At 50.8% G+C, this 13,791-nt stretch overlaps 1 protein-coding gene across 3 annotated transcripts in view; it reads right to left on the bottom strand.

Annotated features, from left to right (window-relative positions):
* CLCN7 (chloride voltage-gated channel 7) overlaps positions 1–13,214 on the bottom strand; it is a 29,402-nt gene extending 16,188 nt beyond the window's left edge. Inside the window, exons 1-2 of one of the 3 annotated variants that reach the window (XM_058570397.1) lie at positions 12,990–13,214; positions 1,487–1,558 (exon numbers count right to left, since the gene is read on the bottom strand). In XM_058570397.1, coding sequence (XP_058426380.1) covers positions 1,487–1,558; positions 12,990–13,142 — 225 coding nt within the window. In that variant the 5' untranslated portion in view covers positions 13,143–13,214. The other 2 variants (XM_058570398.1, XM_058570399.1) reach the window with 2 other exon arrangements.
* Between the last annotated feature and the right edge of the window lie 577 nt (positions 13,215–13,791).

The following is a 13,791-nucleotide window of genomic DNA, read 5'->3' as shown; positions in this document are numbered from 1 at the left end:
TTTAACAAAAGAAGTATAAGACTTGTACTCTGAAAACTACAAAACGTTGGAAAAAACTGAAGACCTAAATAAACGGAGAGATATCCTGTGTTCATAGACTGGAAGATGCAATATTAAGATTCAATGCAATCTCTCTCTAAATTCCAGCTGGTGTTGTTGAAGAAATTGACAACCTGATCCTAAAATCCACATGGAAATGCAAGGGACCCCAAACAGCCAAAACAACCTTGAAACAGAACGAAGTTGGAAGACTCAGACTTCCTAGTTTCTAGTCATCCAGACACTGAGGCACTGGCACGAGGACAGACAGGTGGACAGAAGACAACTGAGAGCCCAGAAATAAACCCTCACATCTACAGCCAAGTGGTTTTCCACAAGGCGCCCAGACAATGCATCAGGGAAAGAGCAGTCTTCTTGGGAAATGGTGCTGAGAGAACTGGATGTCCACAAGGCAGAAGGACAAGGCTGGATGCGCGCCGTAAACCATATACAGAACTTGTGAAAAGTGGATCAAAGATCTAACCACACATAACTCTTATAAGCAAACATAGGAGTAAATCTTAGTGACGTTGGGTCAGGCAATGCTTTCTTAGATATGACACCAAAAGCACAGACAACCAAAGAAAAAACAGATAAGCTGGACTTCATCAGCGTGAAAAGCTTCTGTGCTTCAGAGGACACTGTCAGAAAGTGGCAAGAAACCCACAGAGCAGGAGAAAGTCTTTGCCATCATGTATCTGATAAGCAATTTGTGTCCAAAGTATATAAAGAACTCTTACAGTTTGATTACCAAACACATACAACTCGATTAAAAAATGAGCATAGGATCTGAATAGACATTTCGCCAAAGACATATAGACAGCCATCGGCACAGGAAAGATGCTCGACATCACCAGGGAAATGCAAATCAGAACCACGAGAAACCGGAGGCAGAAGGCAAATGCAAGTCTGGCGGAGGGGGCTCAGAGAACGTTTCCGTGGCAGCTAGCTGTAGGACAGTCCAGCCCTGGCACAGGGGCAGGAGAGGAGGCACCACCGCTCTCCAAGGGTCCCCCCCAAGATGCCCACTCCCACCCGGCCCCCAGAGCCCTCCTCCAGCCCACCTGGGGCCCCTCTCCCACCCACAGCACCCACCTCCCTTGCCTGCTTCCTGCGCCTCCACACAGCATGCTCAACGTTCCTCACCTAACACACACTTTCCCCATTTCCACTCATCTGGCTCGGCCTCAGCGATAACGGCCCCTCAGAATGGCCTTCCCTGGCTCTCAGGGATCCACTGTCTGCTTGTCATTCTTCCCTGAGCCCTGCATGGCCCAGGTCTGTCCCCAAGCTCTGCACAGCCCGCCCACCGTCTGGCATCCTCATGTTTGGCATTCACCGTCTGCCTTCTGCCAGGCCCCAGATCCACAAGAGCAGACTCGTCCTTTCTGGGAACAAGCCTGGCATGTAGTGGGAGCTCCAGGAATGGGGCATGACTACCACTCACTGGGTCCAGAAGCTCATCGTCCAGCTCCACGTTGCTCATCTGTCCAATCCGGAAAAACACGGAACGGGGCGACTAGAAGCAGAAGAGAAATCACAGGGGCTTAGCCACAGGGCCGTGCTGCACTGTGCATCCCCACCCGGCCCTGCCCGGGGAGCACGGACCCACACCAGCCACAAGGGGGACGCCAGCAGGGCCAGTGCTGGACCCTCAGGCCAGCCCCCACCACCCACAGCCTGTCACCAATTAGTCCGGCCTCCAGATCAGAAGCCCAGGCCATCACAACCCCAGAGGGCCCGTCCTCTCCTGTTCCACAGCGCTTCAGAGACTGGAGACAAAACACCTGCCAGCCAGAACGCAGGGCTGCAGGACCATGCTGGCGTCCTCCTGGGCCCCCCACCCTCAGCCTAGAAAATCTAGGTGGTCCGGGGCCCGTCCTCCAGGAGTCTTTCTGTTCCCTGGCCCTAAACAACCCCCATTTTTGTGCACCCCCCATCATGAGACTGAGTGGCTCTGCCAGGTGGGGACCTGTCCCAGGCCTCCAGGCTGGCCCTCCAGTCAGAGGTGCCTCCTCCCCTGGGGCAGGGGGGCCCCCAAGACCCTCCCTCTCTAAAGTGGGGCCGTGCTCCTGGGCCCAGGGGGCAGGTCAACCACAGAGGATTGACAACCAAGCGCGTGACTTCTTTTATGCCTGCTACCCAGGCACAGTGGAGGCCAAGACCAGGAAAGAAAATACAAGCACCAGTTACACTTGCATTTCAGAGAAATGAGTCACGTGTTAGCCTAAGTAGGCCCCAAAGACCACGTGGCACACACTTGTACTAAAATATTATTCACTGTTTCTCTGAAAGGCAAATGTAGCTGGGTGCCCCATTTTATCTGGCAGCCCTACATGCAGTGGAGAATCACACGGCGGCAAACCACGCTACGACGACAGGAACAAACCACTGCTGACACCAGATGGGCCCGAGGAGTGCCAGCCAGAGAGCTACGGTGATCCCACCACAGCAAGTGGAAGGTCAGGCGAACCTCACCTGTGTTGCACACGTGGTTACTTGGGGGGGGGGGGCAGTAAAAGCGAGGGGCACTAGGAGGCTTTGTGGATGCTGGCTGACTCTGGTGGGGGGTACCTGAGTCTTCTGGGGCTGCCGTAACCAATTCCCACAGCCTAAGTGGCTTAAAACAGCAGAAATTTATTCTCTCCCAGCTCTGGAGGCCAGAAGTCCAGTTTCAAGGTGTCAGCAGGCAATGCTCCCTCTCAAGGGTGCAGGGAGGCTCCTTCCTGCCCCTCCCACCTTCTGAGGGCATTGGCAATCCTCAGGAGTCCTTGGCTTGTGGCCGCGTCACTCCCATCTCTGCTTCAGTCATCATGCGGCCTCCTCCCTGTGTGTGCTGGTGTTCAAATTTCCCTCCCCTGATGAGGACAGCAGTCACTGGACTCAGGGCCCACTCTACGTCTGTCCGACCTCATCTTAACTCGATCACATCTGCAAAGATCCTATTTCCATACAAGGACCTACACACAGGTTCCCAGGGCTAGGAGTGGACAGATCTGGGAGCCACCATCACCCCACAACAGGTGGTAACTCTGAGGTACACGTTCATGTGATGATCGCACGCTCTGCTCGCATGACTGTGCACTTCTCTCTACATACACACGGTACACCTCAGTACAACAGGTGAATAATGAGAGAAACACAGTTGTTTCCTCTTTTATTCTTCCCCCCACCCCCAAGCCCCAGTAGATAGTTGTATGTCATAGTTGCACATCCTTCTAGTTGCTGTATGTGGGACACGGCCTCAGCATGGCTGGAGAAGCGGTGCCTTGGTGCGCGCCCAGGATCCGAACCCAGGCCGCCAGTAGCAGAGCGCACGCACTTAACCGCTAAGCCACGGGGCCGGCCCTGTTTCCTCTTTTAAAAACAACTGGCTACACCATGATCAAGTGGGATTTATACCAGAGACGCAGGGATGGTTCAACATCCGCAAATCAATCAACGTGATACATCACATCAACAAAACAAAGAATAAAAACCACATGATCATCTCAATAGACGCAGAGAAGGCATTTGACAAGATACAACATTCATTTATGATAAAAGCTCTCAATAAAATGGGAATAGAAGGAAAGTACCTCAACATAATAAAAGCCATATATGACAAACCCACAGCCAACATCATACTCAACGGGGAAAGACTGAAAGCCATTCCTCTGAGAACAGGAACGAGGCAGTGCTGCCCACTCTCACCACTCCTGTTCAACATAGTACTGGAGGTTTTGGCCAGAGCAATTAGGCAAGAAAAAGGAATAAAAGGAATCCAAATAGGTAACGAAGAAGTGAAACACTCACTATTTGCAGATGACATGATTGTATATATAGAAAACCCTAAAGAATCTGTTGGAAAACTATTAGAAACAATCAACAACTACAGCAAAGTTGCAGGGTACAAAATCAATCTACAAAAATCAGTTGCATTTCTATATGCTAATAATGAACTAACAGAAAGAGAGCTCAAAAAGATAATACCATTTACAATTGCATCAAAAAGAATAAAATACCTAGGAATAAATCTTACCAAGGAGGTGAAGGACCTATACAATGAGAACTACAAGACATTATTGAAAGAAATCCATGATGACATAAAGAAATGGAAAGATATCCCATGCACGTGGATTGGAAGAATAAACGTAGTTAAAATGTCTATATTACCTAAAGCAATCTACAGATTCAACGCAATCCCAATCAGAATCCCAATGACATTCTTCACAGAAATAGAAAAAAGAATACTAAAATTTATATGGGGCAACAAAAGACCCCGAATAGCTAAAGAAATCCTAAAGAAAAAGAACAAAGCAGGAGGCATCACAATCCCTGACTTCAAAACATACTACAAAGCAATAGTAATCAAAACAGCATGGTACTGGTACAAAAACAGACACACAGATCAATGGAACAGAATTGAAAGCCCAGAAATAAAACCACACATATACGGACAGCTAATTTTCGACAAAGGTGCTAAGGACATGCAATGGAGAAAGGAAAGTCTCTTCAATAAATGGTGCTGGGAAAACTGGACAGCCACATGCAAAAGAATGAAAGTGGACCATGTGCTATCGCCATTTACAAAAATTAACTCAAAATGGATCAAAGACCTGAAGGTGAGACCTGAAACTATAAAACTCATAGAAGAAAATATAGGCAACACACTATTTGACATTGGTTTTAAAGGAATCTTTTCGGATGACATGCCTACCCAGACTAGGGAAACTAAAGAAAAAATAAACAAGTGGGACTTTATCAGATTAAAGAGCTTTTATAAGACAAATGAAACCAGAATCAAGACGAACAGACAACCAACCAGCTGGGAGAGAATATTTGCAAAACATACATCAAACAAGGGGTTGATCTCCATAATATATAAAGAACTCACACAATTGAACAACAAAAAAAACAAACAACCCGATCAAAAAATGGGCAGAGGAGGGGCCGGTCCGGTGGCGCAAGCGGTTGGGTGCGCGCGCTCCGCTGCGGCGGCCCGGGGTTCGCTGGTTCGGATCCCAGGCGCGCACCGACGCACTGCTTGGTAAGCCATGCTGTGGCGGCGTCCCATATAAAGTGGAGGAAGATGGGCACCGATGTTAGCCCAGGGCCGTCTTCCTCAGCAAAAAAAAAAAAAAAAGAGGAGGATTGGCGGATGTTAGCTCAGGGCTGATCTCCTCACAAAAAAAAAAAAAAAAAAAAATGGGCAGAGGAAATGAACAGACACTTCTCCAAGGAAGATATACAGATGGCCAATAGGCACATGAAAAGATGCTCAACATCACTAATCATCAGGGAAATGCAAATCAAAACAACACTAAGATACCACCTCACGCCTGTTAGAATGGCTATAATCACCAAGACAAAAAACAACAAATGTTGGAGAGGATGTGGAGAAACAGGAACCCTCATACACAGCTGGTGGGAATGCAGATTGGTGCAGCCTCTATGGAAAATGGTATGGAGATTCCTCAAAGAATTAAAAATAGAGATGCCCTATGATCCAGCCATCCCACTACTGGGAATCTATCCAACGCACCTGAAATCAACAATCCAAAGAGGCTTATGCACCCCTATGTTCATTGCAGCATTACTCACCATAGCCAAGAAGTGGAAGCAACCTAAGTATCCCTCGACAGACGATTGGATTAAGAAAATGTGGTACATATATACAATGGAATACTACTCAGCCATAAAAAAAGACAAAATCGTCCCATTTGCAACAACATGGATGGGCCTGGAGCGTATTATGTTAAGTGAAATAAGCCAGAAAGAGAAAGACAAACACTGTATGATCTCACTCATATGTGGAATATAAACCAACACATGGACAGAGAAAACTGGACTGTGGTTACCAGGGGCAGTGGGGGTGGGGGTGGGGGTGGGGGGTGAGGGGTGGGCACAAGGGGTGAAGGGAGTCATATATATGGTGATGGACAAACAAAAATGTACAACCCAAAATTTCACAATGTTAGAAACCATTAAAACATCAATTAAAAAAAAAAAAAAAAAAGAACAATTGGCAATGCCCCCAAACTGCTGAATCCGATGAGAAAAGCAGGGCAGGGGGCCTGCACTAGCCCAGGAAGGGATCCCAGCTCTTGAGTGAACGCTGACCAGGAGGTGGCCCAGGGCTGGCTGCAACCTCTGCTCCCCAGACAGGACAGTGTGATCAGGAAGGGGGCACCAGCCACAAGCCTCACCACAGCCACACCAAATGCACTCCCTCGGGGACATCTCCACACACATGGACCAGCCAGGCAAACAGGGCACAAAGACGGACAAACCCAGCAGAGCAACAGCAAGGCAGAACCGAATGTACAAATGTGCAAAGAAAATGGGAAAATCGATCTGTCCTCCGACCTGACAGACGGAGCCCCAGAAAAAGGCAGGGGCATCTTATCTTACCCATCACATCATGAGAGAAGCTCAACTCCATCAGGCAGTCTCCCACCGTGCCAAGGCAGCCCAGAGTCAGACCCCACAAAGCATATCCTTTGACACCTAACAGAGTCCGAGAGCTAGGCTGTGACCACGCACATTGCCTCAGGAGAGGCAGGGCAGGAACGGTCTGGATGGGCAAGCACTCACTCGCTCCAGTGACAACAGCATGCGGCCGGGAGGATGCCAGGTGCGCGAGCGGTCTGCACCAAGAGAGCAACGTTTTGGATGGGGAATGCTCATCAGCACCAGGAGATGAAGGCTGGTGGTGGGCGGGGCTAAACCCTGACCACGCCCCCACGGCTGCCTGGGCTGGGCCCTCACCCACCCTCCTCCAGCATCTTTATGTTTCTACTGTCTCTTCTCAACTTGATGAGCATCTTTTAGGAAATATCTTTTGTGATGAAAAAACCATTTACCTGCAGCCATATATTTGGTGTTGTGTCTGTTTCTTTCTCTTCTTTTTCTTTTAAAGAATTTATTTATTTTTTTGCTGAGGAAGATTAGCCCTCAGCTAACATCTGTTGCCAATCCTCTTTTTGCTGAGGAAGATTGGCCCTGGACTAACATCCATGCCCATCTTCCTCTACTTTATATGTGGGACGCCTGCCACAGCATGGCTTGAAAAGCAGTGCATGGGTCCACGCCTGGGATCTGAACCTGAGAACCCCAGGCTGCTGAAGCGGAGCAGGCGAACTTAACCACTATGCCACCGGGCCAGCCCCTCTTTCTCTTTTCTTAAACAAAAGTTAAATTAAATACTAGTTGTTCCTCAAACTACTGATATGCACAACAGCCTGGACAAAATCTCCAGGGCGGGTGCTGAGTGAAAGCAGTCAATCCCAAAGATTATACATTGTGCGGTTCCACCGACCTGCCATTCTCGACGTCAGACCTGGAGAGACGAGCAAAGATCAGGTGAGGGGTGTCACTATAAGAGGTAGGACAAGGGAGATCTTGGAAGTGATGGACATGCTCTGTATCTTGACTGCAGCAGTGCTCACACAGATCTACAGGCGTGACATGACAGCAGAGAACTAGACACACAGACACACGCGCACGCGTGCACACCTTACGCCAACGTCAGTGCCCAGTTTCAGCACCGCGCTATAGTTACGTAGGATGGAACCACTGGAGGAAACTGGAGGAAGGTACACAGGCCCTCTCTGGACTGTCTTTCAACTTCCTGTACCTCCATAATTATTTTAAAAATTTAAAAAATTTATATGCAAATGGTACTACATCAAACCGAAAAACTTCTATGCATCAAAGGAAACAACAGAGTGAAAAAGCAACCTACAAAATGGGAGAAAATATTTACAAATCACGTATCTGACAGGGGGTTAATATCCAGAATATATAGAGAACTCCTACAACTCAACAACAAAAAAACAAACAACCCAATTCAAAAATGGGCAAAGGACTTGCATAAACATTCCTCAAAAGAATATACACAGGAGCTGGCCCCGTGATGTAGTGGTTGAGTGCGCGCGCTCCGTTGCTGGCGGCCCAGGTTCGGATCTCGGGCGCGCACCAAGACACCACTTGTCAGGCCACACTGTGGCAGCGTCCCATGTAAGGTAGAGGAAGATGGGCACAGATGTTAGCCCAGGGCCAGTCTTCCTCAGCGAAAACAGGAGGATTAGGGGGCCAGCCCAGTGGCGCAAGCAGTTAAGCACGCGCGCTCCACTGTGGCGGCCCAGGGTTTGCCGGTTCGGATCCCGGGCGTGCACTGACGCACTGCTTGGCAAGCCATGCTGTGGCAGTGTCCCATATAAAGTGGAGGAACACGGGCACGGATGTTAGCCCAGGGCCAGTCTTCCTCAGCAAAGAAAAAGAGGAAGATTGGCAGATGTTAGCACAGGGCTGATCTCCTCACCAAAAAAAAAACAAAAAAGAGGAGGACTGGCATGGATGTTAGCTCAGGGTTGATCTTCCTCACACACACACAAAAAAGGAATATACACAAATGGCACAAGCACATGAAAACACGCTCAACATCACTAATCATTAGAGAAATGCAAATCAAAACCACAATGAGATATCCCCTCACACCCATGAGGATGGTCAGAATCAAAAAGCAGAGAATAACAAGTGTTGGTGAGGATGTGGAGAAGTTGAAACCCTGTGCACAGCTGGCAGAAATGTAAAATGGTGCAGCTGCTGCAGAAAACAGTATGGTGGTTCCTCAAAAAATTAAAAATAGAACTACCATATGATCCAGCAATTCCACTTCTGGGTACACACCCAAAAGAATTGAAAGCAGGGTCTTGAAGAGATATTTGCACACAGATATTGTTCATAGTAGCATTATTCACAAACAGCCAAGGGGTGGAAGCAACTCAAGTGTCCATTCACAGATGAATGGATAAACCTAACATGGCATGTTCATACAATGGAATATTATTTGGCCTTAAAAAGGAAAGAAATTCTACAATATGCTACAACATGGATGAACCCTGAGCACATTATACTAAGAGAAAGAAGCCAGTTACAAAAAAACAAAAACGCTGTATGATTCCATTTATATGAGGTTCCTAGAACAGTCAAAATTATAGACACAGGAAGTAGACTAGTGGTTGCCAGGGGAGGGGGATAGGAAGTGAGCGTTTAATGGGGAAAGAGTTTCAGTTTTGCAAGATGCAGAGTTCTGTGGATGAATGGTGGTGATGGTTGCACAACAATGTAAATGTATTTAACAGTACTGAACTGTACACTTAGAAAAAGTTAAGATGATAAACTTTGTTATATGTTTTTACCACAATTAAAACAAATTCTAAAAACAATGTAAAGGCTATTTGCCACCCCAGTCTGCCGCTCTGCATTCTAACAGCGGCCAGGCCCATGCTCAGCCCTGAGGACACAGGGCTGCTGCCGGCAGAGGCGTACAGGCAAAGGAAACAAACTGCCCATGAACAACGCAGTGTCAACTGTGAGAAAGGCTGCCGGGGTGCTGATGGGGACCCAGAGGGAGCGGTCTGCACCAAACTGGGCTGGCAAGGGGGCGCATTTAGGCTGAGCGTGAGGGAAGAGGAGCAGAGGCAGACGCAGAGGCAGGCGGACGACAGCAGGAATCACCCTGGATGGGAACAGCCCCGCTGCTGCCACCTCGATTTGCACACACTGCAGCCTCTGCCCGGGGGCCTCCCAGGACCCTCTGACGGGGTCCGGGCCCACTCTCGTCCCTCAGCTCTCTGTACTGTCCAGCTGTGCCTGGCTCCTCGCCTGCCTCCCCAGACTGTGAGCTTGAGAGTGGTGGCTCTATCCCACTCACACTGGCCCTGGACAGGTGCTACTAGAGGGATGAGGGAGACAGATTCAGGGAGCCCTTGGGGAGGGAGCTGGGTGGCCGGCCTGGACCCTACAAAGTGGGGCTGGGGGTGGGTGCATGGAGAGGGAGAACAGTAGGAGGACCCTGAGGCAGAGGGATTTCCTGGAGGGGCTGCCCCTTGGGCTGGGAGCCTCATAGGAGAAAGACAGGCACTCACTTACATGGAGCAGAGCTCAAGGAGCCAGTGGGGATGACAGATGACCCACTCCTGCACCTTCCTTGCACCCCCTCCCTGGCACTCGCAGTCTGTGGTCTGGAGCTCCGGGTCACCAGGGCAGGACACAGTCCCAAGGGGTAACCCCAGTTCCCAGAGAAGCAAGATCCCCAGAACCATTCTAAACACTAACCTGAGAGTCCTACCCCACTGGGTGTCTCAGCTGGAGACAGGTCCCTGGGAAGGTCCTGCATCTACAAACATTGCAAAGACCCACCCCCTACCCCTGAGCATCTATTTCTGGCTCAGATTTCCCCTATAAGTTCTCAAAATGCTCCACTGCCCACTCACATGACCCTGACTTGCTGGCTGACCTCACCCTCTCCTTGTTCCAGCAGCGTACGGGCAGCAACTCACTGGATAACTCACGATCACCCCACACTCAGCCCTCAGCCACGATGGGCCCAGAGGCCTGAGGAAGGGAAGAGCAACCCACAGGTGGCTCTGAATGGTCTGATCTGGTCCCCGTCCACCGTCCACCCTGCCCAGGGCGACGCCTGCTCCCCATAGTGCACTCAGCAGCCTGGCAGGGCAGCCACGCAGTGGAGCTCTGCCCAGAGCAGCTACTTCAGGTGCTTGGCAGGCTGTGCCCGTGCCGAGGTGGCCACGACACCAACTCGGGACATCCTGCAACCCCAAAGGGCCAGGAGGTGGCCAGGACAGGCTCTCATGTCCAGTTTACCAGAACATTCTCACAGGATGGTTGTTGGCCTAGAACATCATTTTAGTTCAAAAGGTTCCGGACTGAGAACAGTCTACAAGCTGCTGTCTGCTGCAGCACTAGGGTGCCCGAGCCTAACCATGAACTCGGCCCAGTGGGCCCCAAGAAAGCCAGCATCAAGGAATTCGGTCACTCCCAACGGACGTGTGCATGAGTGATGACCCATCACTTTAGTGCTGCTGTTTCTAACAGTGCCTGCAACAGGCCCTGTGCCCGTGACAGGCCCTGTGCCCAGTGCTGTACGTAGATGAACTCTGGCAGATGACGACCCAGAGGCACAGGAGACTGTGGAACACACCCCCGTTGGTCCAGAGCGGTGCTCCTGGCACAAATGCCTCCAGTCCCCCTCATTCCACCAGTCCACACAAGGCTGGCTAAGGATTCTTTAAGACTGGAATCTCCAACCTCCCGCAGGGCTCTCCACGAGATAAAACCAAATTCAAAGCCAGCAACCGCCCCCTGCAGGTCTGACCCGGGCTCTCTCCCCCAGCCTCCTCCCCCGACTCCGATTTACTTTCCAAACTCTTGCAGGGTCCCAAACACACACTCCCTTTATCCTTTCCCATCTGTCCGCCTGCCTGAGGCTCTTGCACTCTTCAAGACTGGATCCAAATGTGACCTCTCCTGCCCTTGGGGATCCTCATACAGTCCTCACAGAGCACTTGACCTGTCTCTCCAGGAGCCTGGAGCCAGCAAGAAGGAAGCTGCTTCACACATCTCTGTGTCCCAGGCAAACTGCATGCACCCAGGCACAGAGTATGTGCACAATAAATTATCTTTTTAATTATTTAAGAGCAGCTAATCAGTTGTTATCAAACACAAAGAACAAACAAAAAAGCTTGCAAAGACTTTTCTAAGAGAAGAGAGCAACAGGCTCTTTCCAAAAAAGCCAACTCCTGTATCTATCTGAAAAGAGAAGTGGGAAACCACAAGCACCTCCAGTCCTGAGATAAACCCAAATTCAGCCTCAAAGTTTCCAATCTCCTTACCTGCCAACCCTTAAAGCCAGTTTTACACTTCTACTTCATAGACTTCAGACTACTTTCTTTTAAAAGAAAGAAAAAGAAACAGAAATGTTCCCAGAAGAAAATAATGAAGCACCCATATCCCCACCACCTCAAATTAGCCGCTTCAGAGCACTTCTCATGCAGACACAAAAAGCATTTCAGAAGACTTCACTCAAAGGGCAGACTTTGACCTCCATCCTCTGACGCATTTCCAAGAGACCAGGAAATCTGAAGACAAGTTCTAGAGGAACAGCCTGATGTCCGTGTCCTAATCTTTAAGCACTACACAACTGCTTAAAGGACAGATCTAGAACAGGAGGAGGAAAAGTAAAGAATAATCACAAAATAAGAATAAGACCAAGCAATCAACAAAAATAACGCATGAACTCAAAATTAAGCAACACGCGGAAATTCATTTGAAGACACACATTGCACTGCTGATGTGCTGAGCACACTCCACCCACTCTGACTTGTGGCTCAGTGTCTGGCTGCTACATGCTCCAAACTGGATTAACTCCTAAGGGAAACTGAGTGCAGATCCTTGTCATTGCTAAGATGGCCCGGAAGGTCTCTCCTGACTCCTGGAGAGAAACGGTGGCAGACAGCTCCTCAGTCACTCTCACTGCAAGAAAAAAGTCTGCAGCCTAAACCGTTAAAACCTCCTGAGGGTTCAAAACACGACCAAACAAAAATAGTTGCTCATGGACTTATCACAATTTTGAAGTAAAAAAAAAGAGACAAAGATCACCTGAGCAGAACACCATCTACCTTCCCTTTAAAGCCATTTAGGAATAAAATGAAGCAGCTTCATGCCGTCAAGGACACACAGACAGCGCGCCAGTCGGCTCGTCTGCTCATCAAACACCCAGTGTGATGGCGATCTCGGCCTGCTCCTGGAACGAACCCCGCCAGTCACCTGGGCCGGAGCTTCCTCCCTAGACTCCAGAACCCCGGGGCCTGGGGACCGAGGTCAGCTCTGCGTCTGACCCGTCCCGAGCCCGCCTGCGGCTCAATTTCCCCGTCTTTACAGCGGCGAGGCTCCGGGCACGGATTCGCCGCGTCCCTGCGCACTGCCTGCCGGGCCCGAATAGGGCTCGAGACCCCGACTCCGCCGCGGCCAGCCCGGTCCCGGCAGGCGGAGACTGCAGCGCGGACCCGAGGCGGCCCAGGTCTTTGCGCCCCGCCATCCCGGCAGTCCCAGCGCGGGGCCGGCGGGCGCGAGGCCTCAGTTTTCCCGGCGGGCGGCCTCACCTGGCGGGCGGCGGCGGGCCCCGCCCCGTTCAGCAGCGGCGTGCCCTCGCCGGCCGGACTCTCGGGCCGCGCCGCCCTCCGCAGCAGCGGCGCCGCCTCGTCGTCGTCCAGGTCGCGGCCGGACCACGACACCTTCTTGGAGACGTTGGCCATGACCCACAGCGCACAGACCGGCCAGCCCGGGACCACCGCCACCTCCGCCGCCGGGTGTTTGCTCTCGTGACCCGCCCCGCCGCCACGTGAGTCGGGCGGTGGCCACGTGACCCCGCGTGGCGGCTGCGGGGGGGGGGGGCAAGTGCGCGGTGCCTTCTGGGAGTTGTAGTCCGGCCGCCGGGCGCCGACTCGCGGGCGGCCGGGGGGTTCCGCCGCATCTGCGGGCTGAGAGAAGGACGCGCCCCGAGGTTGGTGCCGGCAGGAGTCTATTCGCACACCCAGAACCCATCACGACAGGAATGGGAAAGAATCCGGGAGTCCACACTGAGACAGGGGAGGTCTTTGCAGTAGATAATAAATAAATGTGGAAGGATGGAATTAGACACATCACCGTGTGGCCACCGCCTAGTAACAACTGATTCTGGCGAGAATCATTAGCGCCTGCTAAAGCTCCCCGGCTAAGTTTTGTTGGGAAACAGAATGTGTCCGCAGTCTCACAATATCTTCCTCGGGTTACTTATGATGAGAAGGTAAAGGAAATCTGTAAGAAATCTGCTGTGAGACATCGGCAGCCTCCACCTGAACCAAGGACAAGCTTAGCGTCACCAGAGGGCACGGGCTGTGTTAAAAACAAGACAAGAGGCCCCAA

Source organism: Diceros bicornis, chromosome 26 (assembly GCF_020826845.1).
Source record: "Diceros bicornis minor isolate mBicDic1 chromosome 26, mDicBic1.mat.cur, whole genome shotgun sequence".
Lineage (NCBI taxonomy): Eukaryota > Metazoa > Chordata > Mammalia > Perissodactyla > Rhinocerotidae > Diceros > Diceros bicornis.
Note: the sequence above shows the minus strand (reverse complement) of the source record. Positions and strands in the feature narration are given on the sequence as shown.